At 45.4% G+C, this 21602-nt stretch overlaps 1 protein-coding gene across 1 annotated transcript in view; it reads right to left on the bottom strand.

The window, feature by feature from the left end:
- LOC112864152 (acyl-coenzyme A oxidase-like protein) overlaps positions 1 to 21602 on the bottom strand; it is a 94450-nt gene that overhangs the window by 55423 nt on the left and 17425 nt on the right. The window contains 3 exon segments of the mRNA XM_086700553.1: positions 1358 to 1456; positions 1779 to 1865; positions 12825 to 12908. Of these exon segments, the coding sequence (XP_086556679.1) occupies positions 1358 to 1456; positions 1779 to 1865; positions 12825 to 12908 (270 nt within the window).

Here is a 21602-nt window from a genome sequence, read left to right as displayed (position 1 = left end):
ACTCAGAAAAAATGAAGAACAGACTGAGTAGCCATACCTACACTCATGTACCATACTTGCACACATATATTTACCCAAACTCATTTCTAGAAAGAACTCCAAAATTTATGTATTCCTTTGTAGTTCTTAGGAAAGCCCAAAATCAAATAAGAAACTATGAAGGGGAGTGAAATAAATAAATACTTTCTTTTTTTTTTAATGTTTACTTATTTTTGAGAGAAAGAGACAAAGCATCAGTGGGCGAGGGGCAGAGAGAGAGGGACACACAGAATCAAACGCAGGCTCCAGGCTCCGGGCTGTCAGCACAGGGCCTGACGTGGGGCTCGAACTCATGAACTGTGAGATGAGATCATGACCTGAGTTGAGAGGAGATCATGACCGGACGCTTAAATGACTGAACCACCCAGGCACCCCAATAGTTACTTTCTTTATTCAGGGGGAGCAGGAACTAAAGAAATAGTGACATCTGTAGATTTATACAGCAGGGTTTTCACCTTGCATCAGTGGAGAGAGATCAATTTAGAGAGTCTTTTTTAAAAAAAATTTTTTTTAACGTTTATTTACTTTTGAGACAGAGAGAGACAGAGCATGAATGGGGGGAGGGTCAGAGAGAGAGGGAGACACAGAATCAGAAGCAGGCTCCAGGTTCTGAGCCTCAGCACAGAACCCAACGCGGGGCTCGAACTCACGGACCGCGAGATCACGACCTGAGCCGAAGTCAGATGCTTAACTGACTGAGCCACCCAGGCACCCCTAGAGAGTCTTGATGAACTGTTTTTTATAAATGAGAATGGAAGGAAAACCAATAAAGTTCATCACATACAGCAAACATAGTAAAAGTTAAGACCGTTTTGTGAAATTCTGTTTTGGTTGCCATGTGAATTCTCACGCAGGTCACGGTTAAAAACACGGCCTAATGCCAGTAACGAGGGCGTGGCTCCCAGTAAGGATGCCCCAGCCCACACAGCAGCCTCCTACCACACCAGGCAAAGGGGAGTGCAGACAAAAGCGTCTCGTCCAGTCATTTACCTGCTGCTTTCGGGAAGGATGACAAAATGGCTCCAGTACTGTTCTCACAGAGTTGTCACAAGGCATCCAATTAATGAGTGCATGTGGAGAACGTGGAGCGGCGCCCACACATAGTGGGTGCCGTGAATGTGTTGGCCGATATTGGACACGTGAAAGCTGAGCGTATGCCCACCTCCACTGAAGTACTTACCCATTTGTTCGAATCTGAGCACCTCGGGCCAGACAGCACACACAGAGGATATGAGATTGGCCTCAGGAAGAAGGAGAGTCCTGTTCTGAACAGGTCTCCTGCCACCCTGAACTGCAGAACAATGGGCAGAATCCTCACCTGCGCAGAGAGGTCAAAGGTGGCTTGGGTCTGGATCCCTCTCACGTCGCTCCCGCGGCCCCTCTCGGTCACTGCGAACATCCCAGTGTATTTCCGCCCCTGGAGTTTACCAGACAGTATAAGGGCATTAGCTAGTCAGGTGGTTGCTCTAACGGAGACTTCTCTGATAATCAAGAGTATGAGTGAGAGGGGAAGAGGTGAATTGGAGAGAATTGTAAGAATTCAGCCCGGCAGCAGCTAATGTGATAACAATACGACAATTTTTATTAGAAGCTAGTCTTAAAATCCTCATTCTGAACAAGATTCTTGCCGCCACCCATTCTCTGATCTCTTGCTCTGCAAACATGCACACGCACACATCTAGCTACTGTGAACTTTTAAGGCTCTCCACGGAAGACATCTATTGAGGTACGTGCCATACTTGGAGTGGCTGAAGCCACTCAGTCACATGTCCCGGGCTTCCAAGGTTCCCGACTGTGCCACCAAATAGCCAGTAAATTATTCCACGCTGAAAACAAGCACGACATCGGCCGTCGTTAGCAACAGTCAACAACTTAATGACAACGAAACCCCTGGTCAAGGGCCACTCAGGGAGCGTCTGTTCAGCTCATCAAGCCTTTCGTAAGCCCCACCAGCAGCAAGGCATCCGTGCCCTTCCTTTCATTGCCTGGGAAGCTCCAGTCCCTGTCAGCAGACATAGCCCATGGTTCTGTCACTTGGAGAGGAGGACCCAGCACCACAAAGCGTCAGTTCTCCATCCTCAGGGCTGCCCAGCTCAGCCCATCGAATGACTCTTTTTTTCTTCCTTCACTTTCCTTTCTTTCATTTCAGCATGGCGAGTATACTTTCTAATCCCCATTCCCTATTTCCCTTAACTCCCCACCCTTCTCCCCTCCGGTAACTATCAGTTTGTTCTCTATAGTTAGGAGTCTGTTTCTTGGTTTGTCCTCTCTTTTCTCTCTCTTTCTTTCCCTTTGCTCATTTATTTCTTAAATTCCACATATAAGTGATGTCATATGGTATTTGTCTTTCTCTGACTTATTTCGCTTCGCGTTACACTCTCTAGCTCTATCCATGGGGTTGCAAATGCAAGATTTCATCCTTTTTTATTGCTGAATAATATTCCATTATGTATATATACCACATCTTCTTTATCCCTTCATCTTTGGTGGGCACTTGAGCTGCTTCCGTAGTTTGGCTATCGTGAATAATGCTGCAATAAATATAAGGGAGTACGTATCCCTTTGAATTACTGTTTTGGTATTCTTTGGGTAAATGCCTGGTAGCACAATTCCTGGAGAGTAGGGTGGTTTTATTTTTAATTATTTTTTTAAGTTTATTTATTTTTGAGAGAGAGAGAGAGATAGAGCATGTGCCAGCAAGGGGCAGAGAGAGACACACACACAGAATCCGAAGCAGGCTCCAGGCTCCGAGCTGTCAGCACAGAGCCTGACGCAGGGCTCAAACTCATGACCCGTGAGATAATGACCTGAGCCTAAGTCGGACCTCAACCGACTGAGCCACCCAGGTGCCCCCAGGGTAGTTCTATTTTTAACCTTTTGAGGAACTTCCAGCCTGTTTTCCACAGTGGCTGCACCACTTTGCATTCACACCAACGGTGCAGGAAGGTTCCTTTTTCTCCACATCCTAACACTTGTTTCTTGTGGTTTTGATTTTACCCATTCTGACAGGTGTGAGGTGATATCTCATTACACTTTTGATTTCCATTTCCCTGATGATGAGTGATGTTGAGCCCCTTTTCATGTGTCTGTTGGCCATCTGTGTGTCTTCTTTAGAAATGTCTGTTCGTGTCTTCTGCCCGTTTTTTAATTGGATTATTTGTTTTTTGGGTATTGAGTTGTATCAGTTCTTTCTATATTTTGGACACTAATCCTTTATTGAGGATGTCATTTGCAAATATCTTTTCCCATTCAGTAGGTTGACTTTAGTTTTGTTGATTGTTCCTTTGTTAACTGTGCAGAAACATTCTGTTTTGATGTTTTCCCAATAGTTCATTTTTGCTTTTATTTCCTTTTCCTCAGGAGACGTCGCTAGAAAAACGTTGTCACAGCAAATGTCAGAGAGATTACTGCCTGTGCTCTCTTCTAGGATTTTTATGGTTTCGGTTCTCACATTTAGGTCTCTAATCCATTTTGAGTTTATTTTTGTGTATGGTGAAATCAGGTGGTCCAGTTTGATTCTTTTCCATGTTGCTGTCCAGTTTTCCGACCACCATTTGTTGCAGAGACTTTTTCCCATTGTATATTCACTCCTCCTTTGTCAAAGATTAACTGACCGTATAATTGTGGGTTTATTTTTGGGTTTTCTGTTCAAGTCCATTGACCTACATCTCTATCTTTGTGCCAGTACCATACTGTTTTAATTACTATCGCTTTGTGATATAACTTGAAACCTGGAATTATGACACCACCAGTTTTGTCTGTCTTTCAAACGACCCTTCTGAATGTTCAGTCTGCCTTGTCTGCTCAAGGGCTAGCTTAGTGTCTGGTATGTAGAAGATGTGCAACAAAGTATTTGTGCACTGACCCCAGGCACTGGCCCAGTCTGCAGAGGTGAGCCCGGCCATGAGCAACAGGAAACCTGATGGAAGATGCAATGCTGCAAAACGAGCAGGAACTCAGCCTGGGATGAGATGAGAGAGCTTGGGCTCAAAGCCCAGCTCTGCTACCCACTGGCTGTGGGACCTTGGACGAATAGCAATCCTTATTCCCACTTCCAACGAAAGCAGTGAGCGATGAGCGCCCCCACTCTTACTGAGCCCTCAGCCTTCCGAGCACTGAGCTTCACACACACAAGCTCGCTGATTCCCACAACCACCCTGGGAAAAACACATTATCACCCCCACGTGACAGATAAGGACACTGAGCTTCCAGAGAGGGGACTGGCCAGCCCAAGGCTGCACCCTGAGATGGCGAGCAGGGCTGGGGTCCCCACCCGAGCTGCCTCATGCCTAATAGCACTTCCTAAGGTTGCTGCGAGAATTCAGTGACGGTCAAGTGCCAAGTACTTTGGTTGTTTATAAACCCTGGGAAAGTGTTGCTGGCAAGAAGGAAGTGAAGGAGGGGAAAGATGAGGAGGATGATGAGAAGGAAGGGTGACTGGAGTGAGGCCATTTGAAGGGAGCAGGGGACTGATGACAAAGACAGAAGAGCTCAGACAATGGCTGTGTTTGCAGGTTAGCACGCCTTCTCCTGCCCCAACCACACAGCCCCAGCTTTCCTCTGGGGAGCCCTCCTCCCCCACAATCAGTCCAAGTGGTTTGTGGCTGATGTTGACCTCCACCCCCAGCTCTAGGATAAGCCTGGGACCCAGGACTGGCCAATCTGCATAATATCATGGCCCTACGGGATGGCTTCAGCATAGACCCATGATCTGGATGGATCCAACCAGAGTGGGCTCTGGGACACACGGGTGAGCTAGTAGAGAAAAGCAGCTCTCTCTTTTTCAATGCAACGGACCTGGAAGAACGGAGGCCCAGTGCCGCTGGCCGCTCTTGCCTTCGCAAGAACTGGTATATGAAACCAACACATGGGGTCAAGGTGGGGAGAAGGAGAAAAGCAGAGACATGAGAGAGACCAGGTGCCACACGTCCACACCTGAACCCTGATGCACTCTGGACTCTTCAAATACAGCAGCCCCTAGGTACCTTTTCTTCCTGGGGGTCGCTATAATTGAATGAGCCTTAGCAGACAAAGTAACCCCAGGGAAGACCTTGTAGGAAGGGAAATGGTGGGAACAGAATCTTGAGATGCTCCTGTCCGGGAACTGGCACCAGCCTCGGGCGAGAAGTAGTCCCTGTCCTCCACGTGCATGGTCAGCCTGGCACTCGCTGTCTTAAAGGACACTTCAGCTTTAACAGCCTGACCAGCTGAAATGCTCTGACATCATGACAGACAAATGTCATTAATAGCATCTGACATATGGAGTGCTTTCATTTGGAGAAGCATAAAGTGTCCTCAGAAACGCTCAACACTCTGATGACTCAGCACCCCCTCCACAGAACCATTGTAATACACTGCTAATTCCAGCCTGGAAAGATGCAATCAACCCAAATAGTAATGTTTCCCCCATAAGCCATCTTGGAAATCAAGTTAAAGGAAAGTGTTTTTCTAAAACTAAAACAGATTGAATTCTCTACCCCTAAATCTCTCTGGCGGGTGGCTAATGCATTCTTTACAAATATAGTCCTTTTCTAGATTTTATTTTTTTTTTTAATTTTTTTTTCAACGTTTATTTATTTTTGGGACAGAGAGAGACAGAGCATGAACGGGGGAGGGGCAGAGAGAGAGGGAGACACAGAATCGGAAACAGGCTCCAGGCTCTGAGCCATCAGCCCAGAGCTTGACACGGGGCTCGAACTCACGGACCGCGAGATCGTGACCTGGCTGAAGTCAGACGCTTAACCGACTGCGCCACCCAGGCGCCCCCTTTTCTAGATTTTAAATCCTTTCCTCCTCTTTAGAAAAGGGAGGTGGGGCGAATATTTCATCCACATGTTGAAAACCTCCATTCATTAAATGCCATCAGTAGGAGCACTGGGCTGGTGAGTGAAACCTGTAGGTTTGCAGAAACCTCAGCAGTTAACAGAGGCGGTTTCTGCATGACCCCAATCCACACAGTCACTTAAAATGGCGGGATTTTCCCTCATGAGCTGGACAGTGTGTTCCCAAAGCCACATTCTCTGAAACGCAGATAATCTGACCAAATGGGGCCGACGCAGGGGGAGCACCTGAGCATTCTATGCAGATGACTCCCTGGCCTAACATAAGCTTTCAGCAGGTGCCTCTCGTGAGTGGCAAGGATCCCAGCCCAGCCGGCAAGGAGGTGCCCACGCTGAGGCCACTGAGGTGAGTCCAAGAGCAGTGGTCAGACTGCGGTGGTGAAGGGGGTGAGAAGCAGAGGCAATCAAGGTAGATTCTGGAGACAGAGCTGATGGGTTGGATTTGGGAGAAGAAGGCAAGAGAGGGCTCCAGGTGACACCTGGATTTTTGTCCCGAGTCTCCAGACGGATGGAGGCCCATTGCAGGGGTGGGGGATGCTCACAGGAGCAGCCAGAGAGAAGGGAATGGATTCGCTAAGACAAGGACACAGAGATTGAATGAAGAAGGGCACTAAGCCATCATGAGGGCACAGGGCAAAGTGTCCTTCTCAGAGAGCAGTGTCCACTGCTATCATCGTGCCCTGTGGGCACCCTGGCCTCCAGTCCACCTCGGTGGACAGGACCCAAAGAATTCCATTTGTTCTGAGAAGACCGAAGACAGCAGTGGTAAGGAAATGAGGAAAAGGGGAGGACGCCTAACAAAAACTCTAAATGTGCGCGCACCTTGTGTTGTCTGGGAAAGCTCCCTCTTCTCCTTTCTCACTTATCTGGAGGAGGAAAAGGACAGCTACATCAGGGGCATGAGGTCATGACCACAACTTGTCCAGTGACGGCTGGCAGTAGCCTCTGGAGGCCACAACCAGAGCTTCCTGGGGGCTGGGAACTGCGTTCAGGACAGGCCGACAGGGTTCCAGAAGGGGGCTTCTTAACTTCCAAACGATGACTAGCAAGAAGTATAATCCCACCATGGCAGGGAAAGCTGGTGGGCTGGAGCTGGAACGCAGATCGATTTCACCTCAATCCACCAACGGAGCCACTACCTAGAAGACTGCCCGGAAGGGCTCTGGACCACATCTTTTTTTTTTGGGGGGGGGGGGGTACAGTCACCACCACTTATCGAGCTCCTGCTACATGCCAGCCATGGCATGGAGCTCCTCATAGGCATCATCAATTTGAATCTGAACACAGCCTATGAATGGGCATTAGCAGGACCATCTTCACAGGAGAGAAAACCAAGGTCACCCACCATGAACTTAGATGTAGAAGGAGCATGCGTGAACTGTGACGGAGAGGTCCCAGAGACAGAAGGTAAACCCACGTCATTCTGACCGTCTCCGTGCCACGACAGACCAGGCAGGTTTGTCATGCAGGCCAGGAAGTCTGCCAGTGCCACAGCTGTGATTAGGCCAGGCCCTTCCTACACAGTACTCCAACAGTGGTCCTCCTAAAGAACCTTCGAGTGCATTTAGAGTCTTTTCGTTCCGAGAGCAAATGAGGCACTGCAGGTGTTTTTTCAGACAATGGTGACCCCAGAAAGGATAATGCTATGCGGACTGCATTAGGTTCTCCCCAGAATTCATGTGCTGAAGCCTTAATCCTCAATGTGATGGTAGAAGGCTATGGGGTCTTTGGGAACCAATTAAGTTTAAATGAGGTCATGACAGTGGGGCCTTCATGATGGGATTAATGCCCTTATAAGTGATACCAGAGAGTGTTCTTTCTCTCTCTCTCTCTCTCTCTCTCTCTCTCTCTGCCCAGTTCCAATGTGAAGACAGCAAGAAGGCAGCCATCTATAGGGAGAGAGTCCTCACCAGGAATTGAATCAGCTGGACCTTGATCTTGCCAGCCTCCAGAACTGTGAGAAAATAAATTTCCGTGGTTTAAGCCACACGATCTATATATTTTATGAAGGCAGCCCAAGCAAACTAAGACAGATAGTGGGCTGGTTCAAATAAGGAAGAAGGGGAACAGTCGTGGGGAAGAAGAAAAGGCAGCATGTCATATTTCTTTGGGCCCTAGAATCCTTCCAGATTGCATCAGTGTGTCTGGTACAAGACCTTGGGCTGGCTCCCAAGCTAAAGCAGGGATTCAAAGCCCTGAGTAAAGGAAGTCTTTCCCTGGCGCCTCTCACTTTCCCACCCCCCTCGCTGTGAGTCGCTCTCAGAACCAGCCTTGACCCTGCCAACACTTGGCTGTGTTAGTCCAACTATGTTTGTCCAAAGCGCTCAAGGACACCCACAGCCTTTAGATAGCACAGACATGGAGGGAGAGAGAAAAGGGGCCCAGGCCTGGGGGCACAGATGACTTAGATGAACTGACACTGACACGTCCTTGACATCAAGTTGACAGCCAGCTCATGGGAAGGTGTAAAAGGAAAGCAGGCAGAGGCCAGCAGCTGCCCTTGGGCTGGCCGTGAGATCTGGGGATGCCCTGACCAGCCCAGGGCTCACAGGAATTGTATTCCCAGCACATCACATCTCCCTCCACTGCCCACAGGAAAGACAGCCTTGGCCCTTTTGTGCTAGGCTCAGGGGCACAGTCTACATGTTCCTCTAGCTGTCTGGGAGATCCAAGCACAAGAAAAACAAGTCCATTGCAATGACTGATGTGTGGGAAGGCAAACAGGGTTAATGGTAACTTTTGTTAAATTTTTAATGTTTCGTTTTTATTGTGGTACAATGCATTTAAGATAAAGTTTGCATTTTAGCCATTTTTAAGTATACAGTTCAGCGGTATTAATTAGATTCACACTGTTGTGCAACCATTGCCACTATCTACCTCCATAACTTTTCATCACCCCAAACAAAAACTCTGTGCCAATGAACTCCCCATTTTCCTGTTCCTCCGGCCTCCGGTAACCCATGATCTACTTTCTGTCTCTGTGAATTTGCCTATTCAAGAATCTTCATGTGAGGGGCGCCTGGGTGGCTCAGTCAGTTAAGCATCCGACTTCGGCTCAGGTCACGATCTCGCGGTCCATGAGTTCAAGCCCCGCGTCGGGCTCTGTGCTGACTGCTCAGAGCCTGGAGCCTGTTTCAGATTCTGTGTCTCCCTCTCTCTCTGACCCTCCCCCGTTCATGCTCTGTCTCTCTCTGTCTCAAAAATAAATAAACATTAAGAAAAAATTTAAAAAAAAAAAAAGAATCTTCATGTGAGTGGAACCATCCAATATTTGTCCAGTTGTGTCTGGCTCCACGTAGCATCATGTTTTCAAAGTTCATCCAGGTTGTAACATGGACCAGAAGTTCATCCCTTTTTATGGCTGAATAATATGCCGTCGTGTGCATGGGCCACATTTTGTCTATCCATCCATGTGATGACAGACACTTGGTTTGTTTCCACCCTTTTAGCTGCTGTGAATAATGTTGTGATGAACTCCGGCATACAAGTATCTGTTGGAGTCCCTGCTTTCGATTCTTTCGGGTGTATACCTAGGAATGGGTTTCCTGAGTCATGTGATAATTCTATATGTAACCCTCCCGGTAACCGTTTTGATTCTATGTATTCTGTATTCCTTTCATTCTCATGTCCTGATAATATATAACAAGAACGTAGGGGATGAGCTTCTTCAAGAAGTTTGCCCTCTAGTGGTGCTAAGAGACCTACAGCAATTAGACACACAGATAAATGGGTAAGTTCAAAGCGGGCACATGCTGTGATAGAAAACTGTAAGGTACAAAGGTATGAAGACAGATGACCACAAGTAGAGGGAATTAAACTGCAGGCTTGAGGGGCGCCTGGGTGGCGCAGTCGGTTGAGCGTCCGACTTCAGCCAGGTCACGATCTTGCGGTCCGGGAGTTCGAGCCCCGCGTCAGGCTCTGGGCTGATGGCTCGGAGCCTGGAGCCTGTTTCCGATTCTGTGTCTCCCTCTCTCTCTGCCCCTCCCCCGTTCATGCTCCATCTCTCTCTGTCCCAAAAATAAATAAACGTTGAAAAAAAAAATTTAAAAAAAAAAAAAAAAACTGCAGGCTTGAAGGGAGCTGCCCTGCGCGGAGGACACGTGGGCTGGGGCTTGAAGAAGGAGCAGGTGTCAGGCAGGTGAAGGAGGGGAAAAAATCTATTCTAGGTGGTAGCAAGAGTGGTCCAAAGGTGGGTGACAGGAACAAAAGAATGTCAGGTCTCCTAGGGAGGAGGACAAAGTGATACAGCAGGTGTCTGGAGAAGTGAGTAGGGTCAAACCACATAAGGACCCGTGGGCCACATTAAAAATAGGAGGGCTTCTCTAAAGCCTAAGGGGAAGGAGTTTTAAGCAGAGGAGTGGCATGATACGAGAAGCATTTCTAAAGACCTATTTCTTTAAATCTATGCAAATTTTCATCTAGGATACTCAGGAACCAAACTTTTGTGTGTGTTCATTCTATTTATTTGCGAGAGAAAAGAGAGTATGAGCAGGGAGGGGCAGAAAAAGAGGGAGGCAGAACCCCAGGCAGGCTCCGCACTGTCAGCACAGAGCCTGATGCGGGACTCAAACCCACAGACCATGAGATTATGACCTGAGCCGAAATCAAGAGCCGGTCGCTTAACCAATTGAGCCACCCAGGCACCCCAGGAGTAAAACCTTTTTAAAAGCCTTTTGTTTTGGAAAATTTTAACCAAAATACAAGAGTATAATGAACTCAACAATGACCAGCTTGTGGTCCATTTTGCTGCGTCTTTTCCCCGATCCACTTTCCCATGCTACACCCCAGGTAATCCTGAAGTTTACATCCTGTCATTCCATCCCTAAATATATCCCATACACCTGTAAAAGGGACTCCTTCTGAAAATGTAACCCTAAAACCATTACCCCACCTAAAAATATAATAATAATAATTCTTTAATATCACCAAATATCCAAAGTTCAAATTTCCCCCACTGACACATAGTTTTGTTTTTCAGTTTTTTTTTTTTTTTTTTTTTTTAGTTTGTTTGAACCAGAATCCAGAAAACGTCCACACACTGCAAGTGGTTGAAATGTTTCTTAAACTGCAGGCTGCCTCTCCCTTAGTTATTCAAACATCCCCTGTGCAATTCTATGCACTAGGATCCGTGCAAGACCCTAAAGTTGCCAAGGAGAGGGCTCCCCACCTAGAATGCTGGAATCAATGGTGATTTCTGCACGGTCACCCCTCACCACAGGCTTGCTGAAAAGAAGGCCGGTAGGGAGAAATACGGTAAAAACACAAAGTGAGGATCTTGAGTCTAGACCAGGGTCCCCTAGTATTTCTGAGAGGGAAATTCATCCGTTGTATCTCAGCTGGATTTCTTCCTTCTGGAAGAAACAGCCAACCCATCCAGGAGGGAAGAGACCCTGCCTGGCTGAAATCACAGGGAAGCCATTCTCCCCCAAAGGGCCTAATGGTGGGTGCCTTCACCACAGATGGCACTCACAAATTTCTTTGTTTTTAATTCCTACCCATTTTTAGGGGCATCGGGCTAGCTCAGTCAAAGAACACGCGACTCTTGATCTTGGAGTTGTGCGTTCAAGTCCCATGTTGGGTGTAGCGATTACTTTAAAACATAAAAATCTAAAAAAACAAAAAATACAAATAACACAGTTCCTACCCATTTTTTAAATGTCTACACTGCAAAACAAAAATAACTGCCATTTTGGACTCACCAACGATTGACTTGGCTTCCTCTCTGTTCATTCTCTCTTCGTGTTCTAGTTATTTCTCCCCTTTGGGGACATCAGGACTGAATTTTTGGATGCAGGGACCTATTTTGAGGCGCAGTGGTGTCCAGGGAGGGAAAGGAGAGCATATACATATGCCACACAGATGACCCTCCGCTGGGGACTTCGGGGTACCATGAGGAGCCACAACCCTCACACTTCATGCATTATTCTGTTCACCTTGGTGACCTGGGGACGTGCAAAGCAAGCCCACAGTGCAATGCCATTTTATTGCCCATTTGACCAGCAAAAATGGAGAAGTCTAAGAATTCCAAGTGTTGTAGTATAGTCACACAAAGGAATAGGAAAAACGGATGAACTTCCATCTGTATATCATTCTCAAAATGGCCAAGCTATAGAGACAGAGAATAGATTAGTAGTAGCCGAAGGACAGGGAGGGGGTGGAGACTGGGTGCAACCACAAACGGGTAGCACTATATGTTTCTTTGTGGTCATGAAACAGTTCTAGATCTTGACTGGGGTGGAGGTGGTTGCATGAATCCACATACGGGACCAAACTGCATAGAACTACACACACACACACACACACGAATCCACATATGGGACCAAACTGCATAGAACTACACACACACACACACACACACACACACACACACACACACACATACACACACACGGGGTACATAAAAGCTAGTGAAATCTGAATAAGGTCTGTAGTCTAATACTGTACTAGTAGAGTACTGTAGCAGGGTTGATTTCCTGGTTTTACATTGTCCTAAAAGCTAAAGAAGATGTCACCACCGAGGGAAACTGGGTGAAGAGTTCATTTAACTCTCTTCTATTTTTGTAACTTCCTGTGAGCATTATTATTTCAAAATAAAAAGATTAAAAAAAAAAACAAATACGAATGCAGTGGCATGTTATAATACGGATCGATCTTAGTGATAATATTTAAGTGAAGAATCACGAATGATTATGAAAATTTAGCTTTATAACGGGTGAAAATGATTGACACGGTGCAATAAAACTAAACAAACAAACACGAAAGAAAAAACAAATACAAGGTTGAATATAATGGGTAGAGAGGAATCAGGGCGATGGGTCGTAAGGCGTACCATGTTGCATCTATTCCAGCGAATAGACTGATACCTGTAGGGTTCCACTTTGTACCCCTTGCTGTTCAAAACTAGGTTATCAGCTCACCAAGGGTGGGGTGCCCAGAGCCTCTCACCTTTACTCCTGTGGCCATGTCCGCCATGGAGAGGACTTCTCCTATGGCCAGGCTCTGACTGACAAAATTCTTTGTGTTCTCTGCCTGAAAACATGACAGACCCAACGTCAAGGTTTCCTTATGGTTTGAAATTAAGTAAAGTAACATGTTAATTGAGTTTAGTATTTTTTATAATAAACGTTATGTTACTTTCATAATAAAAATTCAACACAATGAAAGCAAATTTTAAATTAAGAATACTTCCCATGACCCTACTGAAATAAATGTGTTCATGCAATGTCTTAATGTGGCCATCTGGTCTCTGACACATCAGAGGAGAGTCGACTGCACCCGCGTGGAGGCCAGGCTCCTGGCAGACTGCCCTGGGGCCTGGTGCTGCCTTGACCAAGTTTGTCCCTCGCGGCTCCCAGGAGCCTGAAACCCCCCACGCTTCTGCCTAGCAACGCGGGGCGCCACGGCCTCTTGGAGCCAAGGGACATTCCCACCAACAGGGGACGCCTGGCTCGGATCCTCGTGACAACCTTGATCTGAAGACAGAGGATCCGGAAGGTTTGGGAACACTGTGGACACAGAGAAAGCAATATTCTTCACTTTCCTTTCTAGATCTTCTCAGGGCTTTGATAAATAAAACACAATGAGGTCCCGGTCCCCCTTCACTGCCCTCCTCTCTCTCGCTGTACACAACAGCCACAAATCCCAAAGTTCCACGAACACACTTCACCAGCGAGATAGGAGACAGGGCAGAACCCCTGTCGCTGTTTTATTTTTAAAATTCACGGGGCACCTGGGTGGCTCAGTGGGTTAAGCGCCAGACTCTTGGTTTCTGCTCAGATCATGAACTCGAGGTTTGTAATGAGTTCGAGCCCCGCATGGGCTCTGTGCTGACAGCCCAGGGCTCGCTTGGGATTCTGTCTCCCTCTCTCTCTCTCTGCCCCTCCCTTGCTTGCTCTCTCTCTCTCTCTCAAAATAAGTAAAAATAAACTCTAAAAAAATTCAGAAGCAGGCAGCATTTCCTTAGACGGTGGTGGGCCCCTGGGTGTGCAAATCGCAATTATCCATTGTTGGAATTCATGCTAGCCTTCCTTAATTCTCCAGTCTCTCCTGAGACCCAACCAACAGCACTGGAGCTTGTTGCTTATTGTGTACATGTGTGTATACACGTGTGGTGTGTGCGCCTGTGTGGACATGTGCCTGAAAACTGCCCCACCAGCATCAGGATGGTAACCAACCTTCCCAGGGTGACTCTCAGTTTCCACAACGGCTTACACTTTTTCCCTAGAATACACTAGGTTTTCCCCTCTTGTAGCTTTCTGCAATGTTTCTCTCGAGCATTATTAATTTTATCAAACAGCAAAACTGTCAAGATTTATGACTCTCACACTGGCTCCAACCCAATGCATCTTGTATTGATTAGGTCTTAAAATATCTCCAGGCTCGAGCATGAACCATTGCACGGCTCCAGCTTCAGCTCACACTGGAGAGTTAGTTACCAGCAAATAAGAAATTAAAAAAAAAAAAAAAAAAAAAAAACTGTGGCAGGGATTTGCGGACTTTCTCTAAGGGCCCATGTGTCCTCCGTCCTGTGGATCTTCACAACTCTCCGTAAGAGGCTAAGAAGGACAGGAAGTACAGAGCTCATGTCACAGAGAGAAAAGTCCGGGCTCAGGAGATCAAAAGACTCGTCCAACCAGGGTCACCTAGTAAGTGGGAAAGCAAGGGCCAGAGACAAGATCTTCAGATTCCCCATGTGAACATCTGGTGCCCACCCCTCACTATTAAGCTTACAGAAGCCCCAGGACCCGGGTGGCCCAGACTTTACTGCCAGCGCACCCCTATTCTATAGCACGAGCATTATCCCCAGAGAGCACCTCACATGCCCAGGTGATCTTTCTGAGAGTCACCCCACCCTACATCATTACAACAAACCCTTCCTCACATTAACCCGCCTGCTCTATTTTAGCCAAACCTAAACCATCAGGAGTAAGTAAATCCCTCAGAATCTCCGACTCTTCACAGTTTTCTTCATAGTTCATTCCCTCCATTTATACTGTTGATGCAAGAGCATGCCTTTGTCATTAGCGCTGTCCAAGTGGTCATCTATACTCACGAGTTCGAAATCAATTCAATCACGTTTGCTAAAGAATCAACCCCAAACTCAGCTATCTTAGTGCATTCTGAATTATTTATGATGATTGTTTTCCTTCCCCAGTCTCTGCATGAGTCAGCAATCTTTGTTATTAGATCTGATGGGCAATGCCAATAGCAGTTTGCCATTAATCCTGTGATGGTGATTTAAGCATTCATTTGGATTGGTCTATTTTAAGACGTCAGGAAAAGCTCCAGAACTAAGACTAGGCTTAATTTGATGGACTGCCTCACTGGCATATATTTTAAACATCTTTTCCACACATAAACTCTTTCTTTTCTTCCATTCTTTCATTTCTGATTCATTTATTATTCTTAATTAAAGAATGTCTAATACAGACAAGGCCCCCCTCTCATCCGACTGACAACATAATGTTGTCTGTACTGATAATGATCAATAAATAATCAACATGTGGGGCACCCAGGTGGCTCTGTCAGTTGAGCATCCAACTCTTGATCTTGACTCAGGTCATGTCTCACGGTTTGTGGGTTCAAACCCCATGTTGGGCTCTGCGCTGACAGTGTGGAGCCTATTTACGTTTCTGCATAATAGATGGTCTCAAATGGAAGGAAGGTAGTTTCCCCTAAAATATTCCCCATTTCTTTGTAGAGCACTTGATGTATCAGACCTTTGTGATGCAATATTCTGTTGTAAATCAAGTTCCACAAAAATGTACATTTTTGGTTTTAGAAGTCCAGACAGTCTCCAAAGACATATTTTCTTCTTCAACTAAAATCAGCTTGATTCAGCACTGCTTGAGCTGTCTTTTGTCTGATATTAAAAGACCCTCACCACCCCCTTTATAATGCATCTGCAACCCCAGTTAGGTGCCCAGACAAGGGTACTGGACAGAGAGAGGTTCCTGACATCAGTTTTCTATTATCAGTGCCCAAACTGGTATATTTGCTGCTTCTACCTTCTGGTTTCAATTTTCTATTTTAGTTATGTCTTCTCAGTCTTGTTGAATACATGTCCTTTGTTATAATTAGCCTTGAAATGTTTTAGAAAGAGAAAGAGCTAGAGTAAAATACACAAACAAAATAAATAAATGGGCTTCAGGGATTCAGTCATCCGGGGCCTGCTCTCAATGCGACTCTTGCCTACTGGGCTAACCGGTCCTCGGCCCTCCCTTGAAAAGAGATCCCAAGTCTGGCCACTTCTTAACATCTCCCATCACCATCTTGTGCCTGGACTGTCGTAAAAGCCCCTCAGCTGGCCTCCCTGCTTCTACTCTGCTCCAAACTTCAGACGTTATGATATTTTTTTTATTATTAAGGTAAAATTTACATATAGTGAAATGCCCAGAGCTTGAGCACATGAGTTCTGGTCAGTTATCTACCTATATAACCATCATGCCAATTAAGATTACAGAATGTTTCCATCTGCCCCAGAAAGAGCCCTCGTGCCCCTTTTCAGAGTCCCTACCCCTACAGGCAACCACTGTTCTCGTGTTATTATCTATTAACCTTGCCTGTTGTTTAATTTACATAAGTTGAATCATACAGGATGTAACTTTTTTGTGTCTGTCTTCTTTCATGTAAATAAGGCATCTGTGTTTGTGTGTCAGTAGTTCTTTTTAGGACTCAGTAGTTTTCCATCTATGAATATGCCACAGTTTGTCCAATCTCCTATTGATGAACATTTGTGTTTCTTCCAGTTTGGGGTTATTCAAACTGTAAAAGTCTTGTAGAAGTCTTTTTGTAGACATATGTTCCCATTTCTTTTGTCAATTCCCAGGAACGCAATCACCAGGTTAAAGGGTAGGTTTGTGTTTAGCATTGTAAATAGCTGCCAAACGGTTTTTCAAAAACGGTTATACCATTTTACACTGCTATCAACAACATAGGAGACGTCTGGTTTCGGCACATCCTCATCGGTACTATGCAGCTTTTCCATTTTTAGCTCTTCTGGAGGGAGTGAAATGTCATCACAGTATGGTTTAAATATGCATTTCTCAGATGACTACAGATCCTAAGCGTATCTGTACATGCTTATTGGCCATTTGTATACTTCCATAAAGTGTCTATTCAAGTCCTTTGCCCATTTTTTAAATTGGGTTATCTGGGAGAGCCTGGGTGCCTCAGCTGGTTAAGCATCCGACTTCAGCTCAGCTCACGAACTCACAGTTTGTGAGTTCGAGTCCCGGGTCAGGATCTGTGTTGACAATGAGGAGCCTGCTTAGGATTCTCTGTCTTCTTCTCTCTCTGCCCCTCGCCTGTTGTGTCTTGAACTCACAAACCTCAAGATCATGACCTGAGGCAAAGTCAGACACTTAACTGACTAAGCCACCCAGGTGCCCCGAAAGCAGCAAACATTTTGAAATTATCAGGTTATATCTCCATTGTTCCCATAATAAAATCATAAAAATGCCCTTCTATTCTCAGTACCATTCTATCTTCAGGAGTTCCCAACGCTAGAACTGATTCACTAAACAAATATTTATTGAACATCTCATATGTGTCATGTCCTGAACTAGGTCCTGGAAATGTGACCATAAATAAGACCAATCTCTGCTGTCTGAAAATTTACATAGTTGGGGCACCTGCGTGGTTTCCCTGGTTAAGCATCTGACTTCAGCTTAGGTCATGATCTCACGGTTCATGAGTTCGAGCTCTGCGCCAGGCTCTGTGTTGACAGCTCAGAGCCTGGAGTCTACTTCAGATTCTGTGTCTCCTTCTCTCTCTGCCCCTCCCCTGCTCATGTGTTCTCTCTCTCTCTCTCTCTCTCTCTCTCTCTCTCTCTCTCAAAAATAAATAAACATTAAAAAAATTAAATTGGGTTTTTTGTCCTTTTATCATCGAGCGCTAGGAATTCTTTATGTAACATAGGTACAAATCCTTTGTATCTGGACATCCATTGCAGATATCTTTTCCTAGTTTGTGGATTGCCCTTTTATTCTCTTAATGATGGCTTTTGATGAAAAACAGTCTTCGATTTTGATAAAGACCGATTTATCAGTTTTTTCTTTGACATGTTTAGCATTTGGGGTGGGGGGGTCCTCTCTAAGAAACCACTGCCCACCCTAGGTCCGAAGGACATTTCTCCTTTGTTCTTTTGCAAACTTTGTAATTTTAGAATTTATGTTTAGGTGTATAATACATCTCAAATTATTTTTGCGTGTACTATGAGATAGGGATCAAGGTAAACTTTTTTCTACATATTTATCTACTTGTTCCAGCACCGTTAAAGAAAAGGCTTTTCTTTTCCCCTTGAATTGCCCTGGCAACATTGTTAAAAAATCCATCGTCACATATGCATGGGCTTATTTCAGGATTCTCCATAATGTCCCATTAATCTACTTGTCTGTCCTTATACCAATACAACATCATCTTGAGTAGCTTTATAATAAGTCTTGAAATATGTAATGAAGGTTCTCCACAGGTGTCCTCTTTCAGGATTGCTTTCCTGATTACAGATCTTTCGCATTTCCGTATATGTTTTCTGAATCAACTGGTAAACTTTGATCAAGGCACTATACTATTTTAAAAATAAGCACCATGCGGTGCTGCCCCCGCCTCCCCCTTCCCCTACCTCCCACCCAACACTACGAAAACCCTCCAATGACTCCAGTTACTTTTGCAAGAAAATCCAACCTTCTGACCATGGCCTCCCCATCTGGCTCTTCTTATTCTCTGCTGGCTCCTTAGTCTCTGCTGATTCTCTGGGGGAGCCACACAGTAGGGTAGGGTGCTTGAGGAGAGTGCTGGGCGAATCCTGCGACAAAGGCCGTGGGTAACCATTGTACTTCTGTTCTCCCCAGGGGCCTTGACTACTCCAGGAAAGCCCGATGTCAGGAACAGTGAAAGGTGCCGTGCCCACGGCTCTGTCTAAGGATATTTATCTCCTTTCGCAACAACATCAGTGTAGTATTCTGACAGTTTAGGATTTTCCAGATTCTTGCGTTAAATTTAATGCCTCTTCTCTTCGCAGCACACGCTTCCTTACCAAATTCCTAGCTGCTTTGGAAATTTTGTGTTTGTCATTAATGTTATCACACAGCTTATCAGCATTGACGGCATGTAATGAGGAACGTGTCATACTGATGAACAGCTTAAAAGGCACGAGCTTACTTTCATGTTAATGCAAAGTCTTTTTATAGTTTATGTTAATTTTAGTGTAAAACGGTTTTCTACATGTTTGCAACACGAAAGATCAGGTTGCCTGTGAAGAGAGACAGTTTTGCTTCTTTTCCAGTTTACCGTGTTTGATTTTTTTTTTTTTACTGTTCCCAATCATTTTACTACTCACCATGTTTGATTTTTATCTGCAGCGTCTACAACCATCTGACATATAAATTTACTTTTTGATTCTTTTATTGTCTGCCTCCTCCCAGGCTAAAATATAAGCTCCATAAAAACAAGGGATTTTGGTCTGCTTTGTTCACTGCCTGTTGAACAATGCCTGGCTCATAGTAGGTGTTCAATAAATAGTTGTAAAACGAGTGAATCGCCTCACCTGCCACAGAGAAGGGACTTAGCAAATTACAGCAAGTGATAACTATTGTTATTTTAACATGATATTTCACCGTAAGAATAATAATTAAGCCCCAAAATAAGTTTTCATTGTGCCAAATTGTCTACAGTGCAATAAATAAAGAACACTGGGATTCCGGCTGCTCTGGAGTCCCTGGGTGGATCCCAACTCACTCCTGGCATCTTCTCGCAAGTAATTCCTGTGGCCATCATAGATGACAACTCACTTTAAATGCCAATCTACACAGAGGAACTTCTGTAAACAGGCCACTCTGTCTTGTCATCTCTGCTCAAATCCTCCACAGCATCCCTTGTGGCCAGGGCTGGCCTGGCCAGACTGCTGGCCAAGTGGCCAGGGTCCAAGTCTGTAAAGCTAGAGCTGGGACAGGGCCTCCTGCCAAAGGCAGCACACAAGACTGAGAGCCAGGGGCAGCCTGTCACAGCCCACTAGGAAAAGCCTGGGTTCCAGTACAAACAGAAGCCAGAGGGCCAAGGGCAGAGCTAAGGCTAGAGTGTTAGAGCCAAGAGCTCAAAGCAGGCCAAGAACCAGTACAGGGAAGGGGGTGGGGGGGCAGGGGTGTGTACTTGGTCATGGTCTGCAGGACCTATCAGGGCTGGCACTGGTGTCTATGGGCAGCAGGGCAGGCCTGAGTAGGATGGGCTGGTGTAAAGGGCCTGTGGCAGAGTAAACATCCTCACCTTCATGGCATATTCTCTACTGAGCTCTTTCTCCACAACACACCTGTGGATTCTGCGTAACTTGCTGGGAAAGGCTACTCCTTTTCTCGGGGGTTAATTAGGAACGCAATCACTCTTCCCATTCCTAAATACCTTCTAAGGTGAGCTGACCTCAGAGTCTTACTCCATTTTAGATATGATCGCCCACCTGGTATTTCTTTAAAAACAAAGACAGGGGCGCCTGGGTGGCTCAGTCTATTGAGCGTCCGACTTCGGCTCAGGTCATGATCTCGCGGTCTGTGAGTTCGAGCCCCGCGTTGGGCTCTGTGCCGACAGCTGGAGCCTGGAGCCTGCTTCTGATTCTGTGTCTCCCTCTCTCTCTGCCCCTCCCCCGCTCACACTCTGTCTCTCTCTGTCTCAGAAATAAACATTTAAAAAAAAATTTTTTTAATAAAAAAAAAAGACAAAAACCATCTTAAACCGAGACTAAAATTCTGACCGAAATAATAATTATACTATGATAAATACAAATATAAAGCCACTAATCTCCTGCCAGTTCCCCTTCAAACTGATCTGAGAGTGGACTTCCTGAGACGACAGTGGATGGTTTTAGATCAGTGGTTCTCAAACTTTATGGTCTCTGGACCCCTTTACATTCTTAAAAATTATTGAGGACTCCAAAGAGCTTTTGTTTATGCAGGTTATGTCTATCAAGATACCATACTAGTAATGCAAACTGAGAGTTTAAAAATTTTTTATTCATTTAAAAATAATAATACTATACCCATTACATGTAACTGACATAATTCTTATGAGAAATCACCATAACTGGGACACCTGGGTGGCTCAGTCAACTGAACATCTGATTCTTGACTTCAACCCAGGTCATGATCTCGTGGTTCATGGGATAGAGCCCCCAGTCGAGCTCCACAGTGTGAGTGCTTGGGACTCCCTCTCCCTCTCTCTCTGCCCCTCCCCTGCTCGTACTCTCTGTCTCTCTCAAAACAAATAAACGTTTTTTAAAAAACCTTTAAAAAGGGGCGCCTGGGTGGCTCAGTTAAAGTCCTGACTTTTGGTTTCGGCTCAGGCCATGATGTCACGGTTCATGAGTTCAATCCCCACATTGGGCTCCATGCTGATGGTGTGGAGTCTGCTTGGGATTCTCTCTCTCTCTGCCCCTCCCCTGCACAATCTCTCTTTCTCTCTCTCAATCTCTAAATAAATAAAGTTAAAAAGAAAGAAAGAAAGAAAGAGAACATTAAAAAAATAAAGAACTCCCAAACCAAAAAAATCAGTGAGAAGAATGACGTTGTTTTATATTTTTACAAATTATTTTAGCATCTGGCTTAACGAAAGACAGCTAAACTCTCATATTTGCTTCTGAGCTCAGTCTGCTGCCATATGTTGTTTTGGTTGAAGGTTATGATGAAAATCTGGTGTCACACACGTAGTTGGAAATCTACTTTTCAGGTAGTACCTGAA

Source organism: Puma concolor, chromosome A3, assembly GCF_028749965.1.
Source record: "Puma concolor isolate L17-30 chromosome A3, mPumCon1.1.hap2, whole genome shotgun sequence".
NCBI lineage: Eukaryota > Metazoa > Chordata > Mammalia > Carnivora > Felidae > Puma > Puma concolor.
Note: the sequence above shows the minus strand (reverse complement) of the source record. Positions and strands in the feature narration are given on the sequence as shown.